Here is a 16387-nt window from a genome sequence, read left to right as displayed (position 1 = left end):
TTATATTCTAACTCCTGTGTGTGCCTTTTGTGTTGCTGGTGCTGTATGGCAGGGAGTGGGTAATAAGTAGGACATGGAAGGACAATATACTGGAGTGGTGGTTAAAAAAAAAAATACAGATAAAAATGAGCTGTAAAGAAGAATCAGCAAAAGCTGAAAATTGGGAAGGGAAGGGGAGTTTGGAACATGGGGAAGAGATGGGGCCAGGCACTGGGCACTCTGGGCAGGCAAGAGGTGCTATTGCAGGTGCCCTGGCATGAGAAATGCCACCCTCTTTCTTTCTGTCCAGGCATTCATTGTGTGGTTGAGGGAAGAGGATTTGAGCTGAGGATTTGCACACACCAAATGTTGGTGAAGGTGGAGATTCCACAGTGGGATCTGGTTAGGACAGCCAGCTGCTGGTACATGAGGCCTCTCTTGATTGTGCATTCACTTGGGCAGGTGGTCTGTTCTCGGTCTTCTTGGTGTCCTGAAAGGAAAGTAAAATCTATCTATCTGTAGTGAATATCAGTCATCAAATGTCTAAGCTGTCTGCCTGGCTCAGATTAAGCCTGCTACCTACCCCTTCCCTTCTTCCCCACCCACCAAAGCCTTTGTAGCCCTGGTCAATTATGCCCCTGGCATTTTGGCTGGCCTAGACTCCATTATGTAACCTCTTCCTCCCTGGCTGGGAGTATCGTTGAGGTTCTGTACAGGGATTGGGACCTCCTCCTCCTCCTGGTGTGGGAGTGGGGGGAGAAAATTTGGATTTTTATTAGGCAATGAAAGGTTATAAATAGTTCCCATTGTTAACTTTTCTCCCTTGCTCAAGGCAGGATTGGCCACCTTTCTTGGCAAAAGGAAGTGTTCTTATGCTTGGCTGTGGGCTGAGCTAAATTTCAAATGCAGCAATTGGTCTTGCTGGAGTGGCCTGAAGTTCGCATGTGTGCTCACTCCTGAGACCTGAGCTCTCTGATTCGGCATCTTGAGTCTCCATGGGGACCAAAATTATGAGATCTATGGGCTGCAAATACAGGACCAGACATTTGGGTTTTGCCTGAAATTAAGAAGCAGGGTATGTTTTCATTTTTGTTAGGTGTCGCGGGAGCAGGTGTAGTTGATGTCTGTGGGTGCATGGTCTTGCCTGAAGATAGCCATGATGTTGGTGGAAGCCGCAGCAGGGTGAGCTTTCTCTTGGTTGATGAGGAGAGGTGGCTGCCTAACAAAGTCGAACAGGACAATTAGTATAGATTGGTGTGTTTTGTAGTCCCCATGGAGTCCCTTAAATTTCAGTGGGGTTAATTAAGTCTGCCTTATCAAAGTGTAAATTTTATCCAGATCACCGAACCCAAAGGGAACGACAGAGCCAACTATAACTAATTGAGTTTGAGTGTTAGCCCGGGTGTGTGCAGATGCATGATGGGTAAACCCTCATTTTTAGGGTTTAATATCAGCATCATCACTTAAGTTTTACTTCAAAATGTGGTCTTCTGTTATCTGTATTTTCTTTGGACATTCTTGTTTAAATTTCTAAGACACTTTTCTCGGAGCTGTCAATAATAGCATGCCAGTATTCACCAGACTAACAGACTCCACTGAAAAGGCTCCTTGTGAAGTGCTTTTGAAATTTCCATGGACTCCTGAAATATCAAGTTATTCCTAAATGCTCGAAATACTCTTTCCTGCCTCACATTTGCTTTGGTCATGTAGCTCCATCAACTCTTGATTCTTAGCTCTCTGGATTTTAAATCAAAGGAAAGCAAAGCAAAGAACACTTTGAATTTGCTTATTTATAAGTAATTGCATTTATGTGTGATGCATGTTTCAGTCTTCTGGGAAGTATGGGTTCAATGATATAAGAAGATGAATTTTTTTTTTGTAAGCAAATAACTTGTTTCTTAAAGTTTGCAAGCTGGGCACTGTAGCTCACACCTGTAATTCCAGTGATTCAGGGGACCGAGGTGGGAGGATTGCTTGAGACTGGGAATTTGAGAATAGCCTGAGCAGCGTAGTGAGACCTTGTCTCTTTAAAAAAGGAAGGACAGAAAGGAGTTTGCACTCACCTGGAAACATCTTTAGGAAAAAACATTCTGTCTTAGTATGTTTAAATATATTTGGAACACAGCATTTTCTACTCTAGGAAAAATGGATGACATAATAAAATCATCAAAAAAAATACAAAGCCCATTTTCCTGTCAAATGGTCCTAATAAGGTGTGTGTCAGAATAAGTTCTTAATGAATAAGCTTCCTATTGCTAAATCAACATATTGTTTAGGGGAAAACTCATTTACCCACAAAACAATATATGCCTTAAGGGAAAAAAAGCCTTCAGATAAATTAGAGATTATTATTATAACAGGATCCACGCTTTATTTCTTTGATTTAGGGGCAACTATAATTTATTTAGGTTTGCATTAATATATCTCTAGCTACTTGGGCAAGCTTTGAGGAGGGGTGAGAAAGTTTTTAGTCTCATGAGTCATTGCTCTGTGAAGATCAATCTCAAAATATGATGAAACTTTTTTTAATGATCGCTTCATGTCAGCCGGTGATGGAACTTTTTTCCTGGCAGTCTGACTAGCAAATAAAGCTAACACATATGAAAGAGCAGAATAATTCAGTGTGAAACTATCTTCTGGGAGGGAGGGGTCTTTAGTTATATGCTTAAGTAAATATTTTGACACCTGATTTTTTTATTACCATTTTAGATGGTCAAACAGATATAGAGGATTAAAGAGGTATAAAGAATAAAGAGGCTCGGTGTGGTGGCTTGCGCTTATAATCCCAGCACTTTGGGAGGCCTAAGGGAGGAGGATTGCTTGAGCCTAGGAGTTTGATACCAGCCTGGATGACATAGTGAGACCTCCACATCAACAAAAAGTCAAAAAATTAGCCAGGCATGGTGGTGTGCCTCTCTAGTCCCAGCTACTCAGGATGCTGAGGTGGGAGGATTGCTTGAGCCAGGGAGGTGGAAGCTGCAGTTAGCCATGATCACACCATTATGCTGCAGCCTGGGAGACAGAGTGAGACCCTGTCTCAAAAAAAAAAAAAAAAAAAAGGTGAAAAAAAGAGTATGATTGAAGAAAATGCATAGTCATGTTTTATTTCTTAAAACCCTGTCTTTCCCAAGAGGTAACTTCAATCCTGCTTTAATTTTCAGCTTCTTAGAATGGCAATGCAACATTCAGCCAACGGTTGAATGAGGTTTTATGTGATGGAAGTGCAGAAAAGGGGCATACCTGGTATGTGTGCATAGAAGAGAGACTCTTGCAAGTAGAGTATCCATTCATTCTGCATTTCCTTGAATAAGTATTACATTTCTGTGTTGTGAAAAACCACTATGCTAAATGCTATTTGAGATGGGTTATCAAGCATGGGTCCTGTCTTCATGGAGCCTTAGAGTCTGGCAGGGGATTAGAGACCTGTGTAAAGAGTGACTGTAATAAAGGAGGAAGTAATGACTAATCCAACCTGTGTGATGAGTTGGGAGTTCAGCAGATGGGGTTTTTTGTTTTTATTTTTGTTTTGAGATGGAGCTTTACTCTTGTTGCCCAGGCTGGAGTGCAGTGGCACAATTTCGGCTCACTGCAACCTCCACCTCCCGGGTTCAAGCGACTCTTTTGCCTCAGCCTCCCGAGTAGCTGGGATTACAGGCACCTGCCACCACACCTGGCCAATTTTTGTATTTTTAGTAGAGACAGGGTTTTGCCATGTTGGCCAGACTGGTCTCAAACTCCTGACCTCAGGTGACCCACCCACCTCGGCCTCCCAAAGTGCCAGGATTACAGGTGTGAACCACTGTGCTTGGCCAGCAGATGGAGATTCTGAGCATGGAAAGACTTAGTTGGAGCTATGCCTTAAGATTTACCTGTTGTCGTAGTTCAGGCTGCTTAGTTTTTGCTATAAATACCGTAAACTGAGTGGTTTATAAACAACAGTAATTTATTTCTTAGATTTGTGCAGGATGGAAAGTCCAAGATCAAGGTACTCTGCAGATTTGGGGTCTGGCAAAGGCCTACTTACTGTTTCATAGACAGCCAGCCATCTTTTTGCTGTAACCTCATGTAGTGGAAGGGACAAACAAGCTCCCTCATTTATAAGGACACTAATCCCATTCATGAGACACAGACACAGACTATGGTACATGGCAACAGAGTAGGATGGAGTGGGACTGGAAAGAGACTAAGGTTAAGAATGATTAAAAAATTGTTTTAGTAGTTAAGTGAGAGAATAAAGTCTCAAATTAGATCAGGTTCAGTGAAGAAGAGGTGGTAAATGGAAGATTCATGAGGAATTGCAAGGACCTGGGAACCGGAAGAGACAGAGACAACAACTCCATGCCTTCGAGACCACTGAAGGACGAGGGGCTGTCTGTTTTGGTTTGAGTTCAGTTTCAGGCGTGTAGACTTCGAAGTGTGGTGGAACATCTTGGCAAGTGTCCAGCCACCAGTTGGAAAATCATACTGGGTCTCAAGAAAGCTTGGGATATAAACTGATCAGCCATTTGCTTGGAGGTAATGCTATGAGACTAGGCAAGTTACACTAGGGAAACAGGTCATTGACAAAAGAGGGCTGAGAAACTGGCATTTCATTTGTGAGCTGGGACTAAGGTGCAAGGAGCACCAGCAAGAGGGACAGGAAAAGACGACATAAGACCACAGTATTCTGGTAATCATGGATGTTTCCCTCCGTGTGTCTCTTACAACAATTGCCACTTTCTCCCTTGCAGAACAGAGTGCTTGCAAGGCCATAGATCTACAGGAAAATCAAAAGAGAAGGTGTACTACAAAAAAGGGAAAAGAAAAATTAATGTGCTTATCAGGGCTGTTTCAGGAGACTTGTGAAAGTCTGTTAGTTGAAGTTATAGTTATGTGATAAGGAAATGGAATTGGTGAGGATAGAGAGCCCTCTTTTACCCGCAAGAAATTAAACAGATAAAGATGGGAGATCAGTTACTAGGATGAGAGATGTGTGCAGCTGTGGTTTTTATTTAACACAATTGTAGACTTAATTCAGAGGTTCTGATAGTGTAGGCTGTGGACTTCTAGGTGTCCCCAAGACACTTTCAGGGGTTTGTGTTGTCAAAACTCTTTTTATAATAATACAAAACCCTTTTGTAATAATATTGAGAAGTTATTTACATTTCCCTTTGTTGACATTTGCACTGATGCTGCAAAGCAATTGTCAGTAAAACTTCTGATACCTTAGTATATGTCAAGGCACTGGCTACACTAGTAGTACTGGTGTTCTTCACTGCCACGTGCTGGCATCACAAATAATAATTCACTGAAGAATGTCCTTGACAAAGCACTAAAAGTAATGTTATTAAATCTTGACCCTTGGAGACCCATCTTTTTAATATTCTGTGTGATGAAGTGGGAAGTCTGCATAAAGCCCTTCTGCATGCTCTGAAGTCTGATGGTTGTCTCGAGGCAGAGCACTTGTATGATTGAATTGCAAGCTGAACTCGCTATTTTTAAAATGGAGTATTGCTTTTATTTGAAAGAATGACTGACAAACCATGGTTATTCTGAAGTAGGTATTTGGCACACCTTTTCTTCAAAAGGAATGAAATTAGCTTGGCACTTCAATTAAAAAAAAAAAAGAGGCCGGGCGCAGTGGCTCACACCTGTAATCCCACACTTTGGGAGGCTGAGGCGGGCAGATCACATGAGGTCAGGAGTTGGAGACCAGCCTGGCCAACATGGTAAAACCCTGTCTCTACTAAAAATACAAAACTAACTGGGTATGGTGGTGGGCGCCTGTAATCCCAGCTAAGGCAGGAGAATTGCTTGAACCCAGGAGTTGGAGGTTGCTGTGAGCCAAGATTGTGCCACTGCACTCCAGCCTGGGCCACAGAGCAAGACTCTGTCCCCCCCACCAAAAAAAAAAAAAAAAAAAAAAAAAACCCTGGCAGGATTAGTTGCCAATGATAAAACTTGACATTTCAAATGAAAATTAGTTTTTTGGGGAAATTTTACATCTGTCGCATTGAGCTTGATGGTTTCCTGAGACTTTTCAATTGAGATCTCTGGTAATGTGATGTTTTGATATTATGTGATAAAATTTGTCAACATTTGCAAAATCTGCAAAACCATGATTTTCCAAATGACCCAATGCATAATGTTACACAGTCTTGCATGGGTAAAAGATCCATTTAAAGTATAAAACAGACCATTGGATCTTACTATAACAGTACAAAAAAATTCATTGATGCAGATTAAGTCAACAGTAGAACTGACTTTTAAGAAATTGTCGTTTGTTAGCCGGGCACAGTAGCTCACGCCTGTGATCCCAGCACTTGCAGAAGCTGAGGCAGGAGGATTGCTTGAGCCCCAGGAGTTCATAACCAGCCTGGGCAACATAGCGAGATCCCGTCTCAAAAGAAAAAGGGGGGAAATTGCTGATTGTCAAGTTTTGGCTAGGTGTCAGAGAAGAATATCCACAATTAACTGAAAAGACTCCTCTCTTTCCCAGTTACATATCTGTCTGAGGCTGCAGTTCTTCGCATGCTTGCAAGACCAAAAGAACTGATCCCCACAGATTGAATGCAGAAGCAGTTATGCAAATCCAGCTGTCCTCTATTTAATTGGACATTAAAGTTTGTAAAATTGTAAAAACAATGCTATTCTTTTTAACTGATCTTTCAAATCAAAAGTACAACTTTTTACCTATTTACCCATAAGTTTAAAATTAGTTTTTTAATTAAAATATTGTTAACATGAAGTTTTATAACCTGAAAATGAACTAACATAGTTTAAAAATTCTTAGTTTTAATATCTAGCATGAGAAATATCAATAGACAAAACCCTCATAAGCCTGCAGTCCTCAGTTCTTATGAGTGAATTCTGAGACCAAAAAGCTTAAGAACCTGCTGGCTTTAGAGGAAGGAAAAGAGAGGGAGAAAATAAAAATAGAGATGAGAAAATTGATTCAAACTCTGATAGTCCTCTAGACTTAAGAGGATGAAGACTGAGTTGAGTGATGGATGACTGAAGAAGAAAAGGCTAATTCAGGAGGTATTTTGAATGGAGAAATAGTAAGTTTGCAGATAATTTCAATATGGGGTGGATGACATGAAAATTTTGAAGGTAACCTGCATGATAACTGTTTCAGTATTGCAGACCAGAAACAACAAATTAATGACAGAAACAGAGCAGGTCCATGGATGGATGTTCCTTTTTATTTTTATTTTTTTGAGACGGAGTCTTGTTCTGTCACTCAGACTGGAGTGCAGTGGCACAATCTTGGCTCACTGTGACCTCCGCTTCCTGGGTTCAGGTGAGTCTCCTGCCTCAACCTCCCGAGTAGCTGGGATTACAGGCATGTGCTACCACGCCCAGTTAGGTTTTTTGTATTTTTAGTAGAGACAGGGTTTCACCATGTTGGCCAGGCTGGTCTTGAACTCCTGATCCACTCGAACACCTGATCACTCAGGTGATCCATCTGCCTCGGCCTCCCAAAGTGCTGGGATTACAGGCGTGAGCCACCGCATCCAGCCAATGTTCCTTTTTAAATACGGTTTTTGGAAATCTAAGGAGGGAAGGAATGGTAATGGCTGAGAAGGAGCAGACAGAAACAGGGAAAATACTTGTAAGTAGGAGTCATGGAAGGCAAGAGGTTAAACGAGAAGCAGATGATGGATAGATAGAGGCAGAGGATTAATGTCAAACCAAGGGCCTGTCTCATTGAGCAGACTTGATTCACAAGTGCTATCTTGGACACTTGGTATTAAGTCAGCTGTTCAAGGTCACATGGTGATAGGTTGCATGACAGTGAACTGATGAATGTCTTCAGTACTCAGTGTTCTTTAGAGTCTGAGGAGGATGAGAGTAGAGGAGAGACTCTTCTCTATGGAATGTATTTGGTCATCGCTAGGGACCTGCACTTCCCCACTGGCTTTAAACAAGAGAGAGTGATTGGAATGGAAAATGAAAGCAGTAAAGTGCAGGCCAAATGGGGACGGTTTGATTTGGTAAGCAGAAACAGGAGGGGGTTTGTTGTCCTGGAATAGGGAGTTTACAAAAACCTATTTGAGGCAGAAAAATTATGAACAGAAAGTTATGTAAGACATACAGGCACACTTGAAAATAGATATGAACTTGTGAAACCAGAAAATAATCACAAGGAAGTGTGGGCTCTTGGTGTTAAAGATGGTAGAGATAATGACCAATTCTATATCTTCTTGTGGTTTATAACCTGTTTCTCACACATAGTGGTTTTGAGCCTCGCAACCTGTAGGAAGTGGGTATGGCCACTTCTCTCACTAAGAAAGTACAGTTGCGAGAGGTTCAGTACCCAAAGGGGTCTGGACGGTGGTTAGCACTGAGAACACCCTGGCTTCCCAGACAGTGGCAGGAGGTAAGAGGATGACTGTAGAGGGCACTGATGGTTTAAAGTTATGATGGCAGTATTCGGGGAGCTGGTGAGTTTGTAGACTGCTCCTTAGCATTTGTGCCCCCAAATATGGTGACCAGGGGGTGAGTAGCTGAATAGAGGCAGCCAGAAGTGATTCAAGAACTTCCCTTTACCTTTCTCCACGCAGTCAGCCTTTCATGCTGTGTAATACTGAGGGTTCCATGAATGTGCTGCTGGGAGGAATATTGTTCTCCACTTGCCTAATGGATTCCTAGGGCATGCGAGGCCAATCATTCTCTCATCTCCAAATATAGCCGTCATACAGTCGTCAGATATTTAAATCTGTGAAATGCAAAGTGAAGTCTTCTCTCTAGCCCTCATCCCACTGGTATTGGGTAATGTACACCCATTATTGATTAGTGATTTAATATTAACTGCATAAATGAAAATAGACTTGCTATTTAGAGTGGTCCATTTGAATTTGACTTGGAGGTGCTTTTGTAGTAACTAGCTTAAAACCATCTGGCTGTTCAGATCTCAGTATTTAGTGAACGGCTATGCAAGTAGACATGTATTTCCATTTCACAGGGTATCCATGTGAGTTCCTAAGCAACTCATCTCTCCCAAGATGGTGCAGTGACACTTCTCCCAGGAGGTCCTTCTGCCAGAGTGAGAAGTTCAGTGAGAGAGGGCTCTGTGCATTAGGGAAGGGAGAGATTCAGACAGCTTCATGTAGATTAAGGAATTCAGACTGAAAAGGACCTTTTAAGGGGACGATCACTGGGATGACATTTTAGAAGACAATAATATGAAAAGACAGGTGGCAAGCCTTTGGAAAAATACAATTTCAGTGCCTTAGTGGATATACATATAAGTAAATAACGTTTGTCCATTCATCCCAACCCCGGGTAAGGGTTTAGAACTTGGGTAGCAGCAAAGTCCAGGTTGTACAGTTAAGAGAATAGTTAATCATGAATTTGGGTGTCCCCTTTCCTTTTTTTTTTTTTTGAGACAGAGTCTTGCTCTGTTGCCGAGGCTGGAGTGCAGTGGCACAATCTTGGCTCACTGCAACCTCCGCCTCCCAGATTCAAGTGATTCTCCTGCCTCAGCCTCCCGAGTAGCTGGGATTACAGGCGTCTGCCACTACGCCCGGCTAATTTTTGTATTTTTAGTAGAGACAGGGTTTCAACGATGTTGGCCAGGCTGCTCTCAAACTTCTGACCTCAGGTGATCCACCCGCCTCGGCCTCCCGAAGTGCTGGGATTACAGGTGTGAGCCACCATGCCCAGCCTGGGTGTCCCTTTTCAACTCAACCATTAAAGCTGGAATCGCCACTGTTCCCCAGCTTATCTGAAGTGGGTTGGATGGTGAGTTGTTTCTGGATTTAAAAAAAATGAAACACTTGAGAACCTGGAGTATCTGTCTGCAGACACATTGTGGAGGCAGTGGCGAATGTGCTGGGGTGTTGCGGTCCCCCTGCTGCACATAGGACCTACACAGGATCAGGGTCCTCCTGCCAGTCCCGAGTGAGCTGCAGGCGTGGCCCTGTTTGTTGTCGAGGTGAATTCTGTGGAGCCAAGTTCCTGCAGCTGCTGTCTCTGCCTCCACGGCAGCTGCCAAACGGGAGTCGTTTCTGGCTCTCTCTCCACAGAGTGTTTCAGGTTGAACCAGAAACTAGACGTTCTGGGGCATAATCACAATCGGGAGCAGTGTGGAGATTGTTTCGAAAGGGAAGCGGGGTGTGGAGTGGAGAAACTGCAGAGATCTGCCCCCTCACCCACTTCTTCCCCTTTCCATCTGCGTCCTGTTCCCTCCCTCCAGCCCAGCTGCCACCTGAGATAAAGTAGCTGCCCTGCCTGGGCCCGGGGCAGAGGTGGAGGGAGGGCGGTGCCATCCTGTTCTGAGGGCCCCACCCCTTGGGTGTGCCTCTGTGTGCTGATCTGGTTTGGTTGCCGCCCTCCTTCCCCAAATGCCCGGCTAGCTTGAGAATCAAAATGTGCTTTGAGGTAGGAAGGGACCTCCTGTAGAGCGGCTCTGGTATGTGGGCGACCCGCCCTGGGGTGGCTGCTTTTCCCTATGTTGGGTTGGGGCCACTGCCACCTTCATGTTTGGCTCACATGGTCCAGAAGCATCAGGGCTCTTTTAACCCAGAAGAGTCAAGCCTTGGTTTCCTTACCCCTGCAGTTTTCCAGAGCAGCTGAAAAACATCCAAGCTGGCAAACCATTCTTCCTACTCCAAACATTAGGAGCTTTTACCAGTAAGCAAGGGGTGGGAAGCTGTTCCTTTCTTGAAGATGCTGCCAGCATAGTTTCCCTTGTAGCTGCCATCCTGGGTGCATGACTTGCAAAACTGATATGTGAGTGAGAATAAGACAGATGGCCTTTGCAAAAGCTCTGCTTATTTTGATTTTTGTGGTTCCTTACAAAAGACGAAGTGAGCATTGAACTTTGTTGGTGCTGTTGTAACTCAACGGCAGCATCACTGCGTTGTTTCCTCATTTTATTTTTCCTAAGACCTTTACCCATTATCTGCAGATTTTCACATCTAAGCAAAATAGGTTCATATGAGTCTAGTTACCTAGACAATTAATAAAAAAGAGCAAAATGTTGAGTGACTATGTCATAGGTCACTTATTGTTAAGTTACAACTTTGTAAGCAGCTTGCTTTGTAAATTTTTCATCCCCTGATAGATAGATGCTGATTTTAGAAGGTGAGAGAAGTGTTAGAAGGATGTGAATATCATTTTATTTATTGGCCATAATTAAGTGCCTTTGGGCTTTTTGGGTACAGGGTTAACCTACAGCTCAACATTTAAATCAAATCCAACTTAAGTACAAGAAACCAGCTGACTAACCTCAGGGAGAACCCAAGAAAAGCTGGGCTTTCCCAGCATTGCTGTGCAGCATTCTGGGAATATAGCTTGATTTTTCTACATCTTTACATGCACAACAGTAGTACTGGGTCCTGTCTCTTGGGACAAGTTTCACTGTGATTTTAAATTTTTGTTTCAACGTGGATTCTCTATGATTGACCATCAAGTCGAAATCCTGGTTTTGACTTTCACTACTGTGGGATGTGCACAGCAAGTTTTCCACCAAATTTTCCACGTCGTTCCCCTGGCTTGTTTAATGAGAGCTTGGATTGCAGTTTTACCCCACCACCTAAATAGCCTGGGTCTCTACCAGCATGCCCCTAGGGTTTTACTTCATTTCAGCCTCCTGTGGGCATTGGATACCCTGTACTCTGTAAGGGTAACATGAAAGATAGGCCCTTTTCTTACCCAAGCTGATGTCTGAAGTACCTGTTTTCACATGACTTGGAATTAGGAATTGCCATCAGATAACCCTGGACTCTTCTGATTCACCCTTTGCACTTGGAGTTTTTGTTTTACTGTTTCCTTAACCTGTCACAGTCCCTTAATTAGAATGTATTGCTAGAGGACAGGCTGCGTTGTCCAACTTTGTGCGCATTTTATAGAAACACACAAAATCACCAGACAAGCAGCTGTAGTGTGAACTCATCCAGATGCAATACTGAAATTCCCCAGAGGGGCATCTTCATTGTTTTCTTTCTTTGTTCCAGAAGCAAAGGCCGATAATGAACCGAGCTGTTCGCCGGCAGCTCAAGAACTGTTGACAAGGCTGGGATTTTTACTGGGAGAAGGGATCCCAAGTGCCACACACATAACCATTGAAGACAAAAATGAAACCATGGTAATACCCAAGGAAGACACTACATTGCATACCTCTTCAGAGGATGAACGAAGCAATAACCATCTTCTCCCTTTCCTTGAGCAGGGAAACCATTGTTCAGTTAAATGAGTTCTGGGCTGTTGTGTATTGAAATTTATTTCAACAGTTTGGTTCTGGGTTTTTGCAGTGGGGAGGTGGAAAAAAGCAGAAAGAAGCAGAACATAAGAAAATGTCCACATTAACCTTCTAGTCACCACCCAGAGAATAATGGCTACGTGAATTAAAGAGGCTAAAAGAATGCATTCATAATGCTGCTAGTACTTTTACCTTTATAGCACCATTCTTCTCATCTGGTTGCTTAGGTATATGCTTTCCTGTGCTTTTTTAGCTGTTGAGATTTTGGAGAGTCAGTGGGGTGAGGAAAAGATTTATAGGAGATGAGGCAGAGACAAAATAAGGTGAGATCAAATGGTTCATCTATCAGGAGAGCACTTCCCCTCCAAGGGAGCAGCAGCATGAACCCTGCCACTTCCCAGATGTGATGTGTGTGTCTGAATAGCAATGCAGGATGGAGCTTCTACCCCTGGTGAAGGTCTCTGCGCTGCAAGGGAGGGTGTCATGCATTGATTGAGACTGCAGTGGTCACCAGTCTCCTTCCCCTGAATGCAGAGCCCATAAATCTTGAGGAATTGAATCAGGTTGCAGTGTTCGTGAAACATTACAAAAACAGACTTCCCAGGTTTTCTGTACAGAGGTCAAATAACCCATTTGTCTTCTGCAGACTTTAAATGAAAGGAAGTCTGCCTGTTTGCCATTTCTGTTTTACAAATGTGCATTCTCACTAAATTATTGCTAAGACTGACCTTTTAATAAAAAAGAAAATCACAAAGGAGGGGAACAGAACAAAGATACTGCTCTCTTAAAATTTGGAAGACCACGTATACATTTACATAGATAAAGCTCCGTGAATCCATATCTATACACACATCTCTTTAGATTTTTTTAAAAAAACTTCCGTTTTCCTGTTCTTAGTTTTATTGTTTTAGCGTCAAAAACAAAAGCATGTGTCGAAGCATCCTGTGTAAGCCGTGCTAACTCCTCCTTCCGTTCGTCTTGCAGTGCACAGCTCTGAGTCAAGGCATCAGTCCTTGCTCCACACTAACAAGCAGCACCGCATCTCCTAGCACCGATAGCCCCTGCTCAACCTTGAATAGCTGTGTCAGCAAGACGGCAGCCAACAAAAGTCCCTGTGAGACCATTAGCAGCCCTAGTTCCACCCTGGAAAGCAAGGACAGTGGAATTATAGGTAAGAAGCACACTGCTCGGTAATGTAATGGCTCAAAGCTCGTCAACCAGAGCATTCACCAGGCACTTCCTCAGAGGGTTTTAGCGTGGTCTGTGAAGGACAGTCTGCCAGCGCCTGCTCTGTTCTTTGCAGGCGGCACTGACTCCATGTGTAGCTGAGAGAATTAAGCATTGGCTTTTACATTCCTTGATGTTTACTTTGTAACACTCAGCTCATTTGTTTAAAAAAAAAAAAAAAATCCAGATCAGATCTGGTCTGTGCAATTACAAAAATCTTTGCTCTTCTATATTCAGTTCCATTTGTTGGGCATCAGGTCCCACTGGGGCACACAGCAGAGCAATGAAATTCCTGCATATTAAGACGTCGTCTTAGCCCAATCTCAAGGTCACTTATTTTCCTGATGATAGCTCAGGCGTGTGTTCTCTAGAGTTTCTTATCATGGGATCTGACTGCATTTTGAGGCCAGAATTTTCTACGGATGACCTCCCTGAGCCCCCACACCCATGCAATAAGTGTGGTTGTCCTGAAGCCTAGGGGTCAGGAGACATGGGTTCCAGTCCTGACTCTTAGGCCAATTTGCCAGGTGACTTGAGCAACATTGAATTTACCTTTTTTGCACACTTTCTTTCTCTAGAAAATTAAGAAATTTAAGGATTTTGATTAATCCAGTAGTTTTCAGTCCCAGGTTTATATTAGAATCATCCGTGGAATTTAAGAGTCTTTATTTTTACATGCCATCTCAGACAGACTGCATTTATGTTTCTGCAGCTGGGCTCCAGTGTCTTTGTGACTCAGGTCTCCAGCTTGGTGCCTTTCAGATAAAGATGGGTGGGACCCCTGGAGGGGATTGTTCAGACCTTCCTCTGTTCCAAGATTATACTGCAGTTTCACATGGAGCTCTTCTGAAAGATTTAACTCCCCTTTTGCTGAGTCCCCATTCCACATGTCTTTGAGGGATAGTTTGTTTTATTGTGAACTGAATGCTTCCACGTTAATATGTAATCAAATGGAATGAACGACATTTGAGCTCCTTATTTTCTTTAGTCACCTGTGATTTATTTCAAGTGTAATTTGGAAAACCAGACAGCAGGTTCATCCAGTTTGCATTTTGGGGATTGCCCCAGAAGGTCAGTGAGATTCTTGCGATTGGATTGTGGGCTCTTTGGTATAGACCTCACTATAGCTTCGTGAGGGGCCCCTCAGCTTAAGGAAGGCAGCTTCTTGCCATAATTTTCAATCGAATCAGAATCTTTAGTGGATTTTTGTTTTATTTTGCCTTCATTCTTTATTAAGATGAAATTCACATACCATAGTATTCATTCATTTGAACCACTGGATGGTTTTTAGTATATTTAAAAAGTTGTGCAACTATCACCACTATCTGATTTTAGAACATTTTCATTATCCAAAAGAAACCCTGTGACCATTAGAAGGCACACTCTTTCCTACCCCAAGCTCCCCAGTCCTAGTCAACCAGTAATCTATTAATCTTTCTGTCTCTGTAGCTTATTCTGGACATTTCATATAAATCATGGGCTGAGTTTTGTGTAGCAAATTTAAATTATTTTCACTCAGCTTGAAGGCCTTCCAGTGAGCTTATTCTGCTAATTCCCCATTCTCATCTTACCCTGCTTCCCCAGCTGCTGTTTAGTCTAGTTCAGCTAATTTTTCCCACTGTTACTTCTGTTCTTATGTTCTTATCTCTTCTGAGCTGTCCACCATAGATACATCTTTGGTATTTATTCTGAGATAACCAGATGACTTTCTTCACAGTATTCTCAGTTCTTCTGAAATTTCATCTCCTGCAGATAATTTATCTTCAAGGATGTGTCCAATGCAGTATTGTTTTGACAGGCTTTTTCTTTTGAACGTCCGGGCCATTGGCATTACATGCCTCTGATTATAACCAAATATTTTTTTTTTTTTTTTTGCTTTGACAGTTACAAACTTTTCTTGAGACAGGATTTTGCTCTGTTGCCCAGGCTGGAGTGCAGTGGTGCAATTGTAGCTCACTACAGCCAAACTTCTGGGCTAATACAGTCTTCCCACCTCAGGCTCCCGAGTAGTTGGGACTATAGGCATGTGCCACCACACTTAGCTCATTAAAATTTTTTTTAACATATTTCACTATGTTGCCCAGGCTGGTCTCAAATTTGTGGCCTCAAGCATTCCTCCCACCTTGACTTCCCAAAGTACTGTGATTACAGGCATGAGCCACTGTGCCTGGCCCAAACTTCTAATAACTGAGAGCCACCCATTCATTTATTTCTCTTTCTCACTGAGATACAGTGCCACAATTTTTAAGGTATTCTAAGCAGAGGAAAGAAATGGCTCTGGTTTTTTTTGTGTATGTTGTCAATGAAAGATTAAGCTGCAGGAGATTCTTAATACTTATATAGTCCCACCCAGTAACTGACTGATTAGACACCTTCCTATATGTTCCCCATAGTGTCTCAATATTCCCCTTCAGAGTATTTGTTCTTGTTCTGTTATTTAATTTTCTCTCCAGATATAAACAGGGGTCTCATTAATCCAGCTATCTACTAGGTTCCTAGCATGCTGTTGGAAATGATCAGTTAAGGAAAGGGAAGTGTTGCCACTGTCAAGCTGCATCGGGTGAGGGAATGTTCAGTTTAGAAAGAAGCTATGCAGGATCCCCATCCCTCGTGGGCTTTGTCAAACCTTTCAGTGTCTGTGTTGTAACCTCTGCCTTGATGACAAAGTAGTACATTTCATGACGTTGAAGCTGCGTTTTTCCTCTGCTCAAGCCAGCATGTTCCCTTAACTCGGCTGAGCATGAAAACTTGCAACTGGAGGTGAAAGCAAAAGGAATTAGGAAGTGGCTGGTAAGTCCCTCTCATCCAGAAGACCCCCGCTCTGGAGACCATGCCTCCCACCATGTTCTCCTGAAGGTTGCAAAGGCTGTAGAAGGGATGATAGGGAGGCAGTGCTATTGACAACATTCCTGTGTTCTCTCTTCTTCCGTGACCTGCAGAATTAGAACCTGTTGCCAAAGGACACGCTGGAGGTGTGGTAGGGAGGAGAAGGGA

At 42.9% G+C, this 16387-nt stretch overlaps 1 protein-coding gene across 10 annotated transcripts in view; it reads left to right on the top strand.

Moving 5' to 3' along the window:
• Window positions 1-16387, top strand: part of TANC1 (tetratricopeptide repeat, ankyrin repeat and coiled-coil containing 1) — a 265598-nt gene that overhangs the window by 169106 nt on the left and 80105 nt on the right. For 9 of the 10 annotated variants that reach the window (XM_050751849.1, XM_050751844.1, XM_050751845.1 and 6 more), the window contains 2 exons: window positions 11922-12052; window positions 13151-13337. The exons of the other annotated variant lie outside the window; for it this stretch is intronic. In XM_050751849.1, the coding sequence (XP_050607806.1) occupies window positions 11922-12052; window positions 13151-13337 (318 nt within the window). The remainder of the gene's footprint in view (window positions 1-11921; window positions 12053-13150; window positions 13338-16387) is intronic. 10 annotated transcript variants of the gene reach the window in all.

Source organism: Macaca thibetana, chromosome 12, assembly GCF_024542745.1.
Source record: "Macaca thibetana thibetana isolate TM-01 chromosome 12, ASM2454274v1, whole genome shotgun sequence".
Taxonomy (NCBI): Eukaryota; Metazoa; Chordata; class Mammalia; order Primates; family Cercopithecidae; genus Macaca; species Macaca thibetana.
This window is presented reverse-complemented; position numbering and strand designations above follow the sequence as displayed.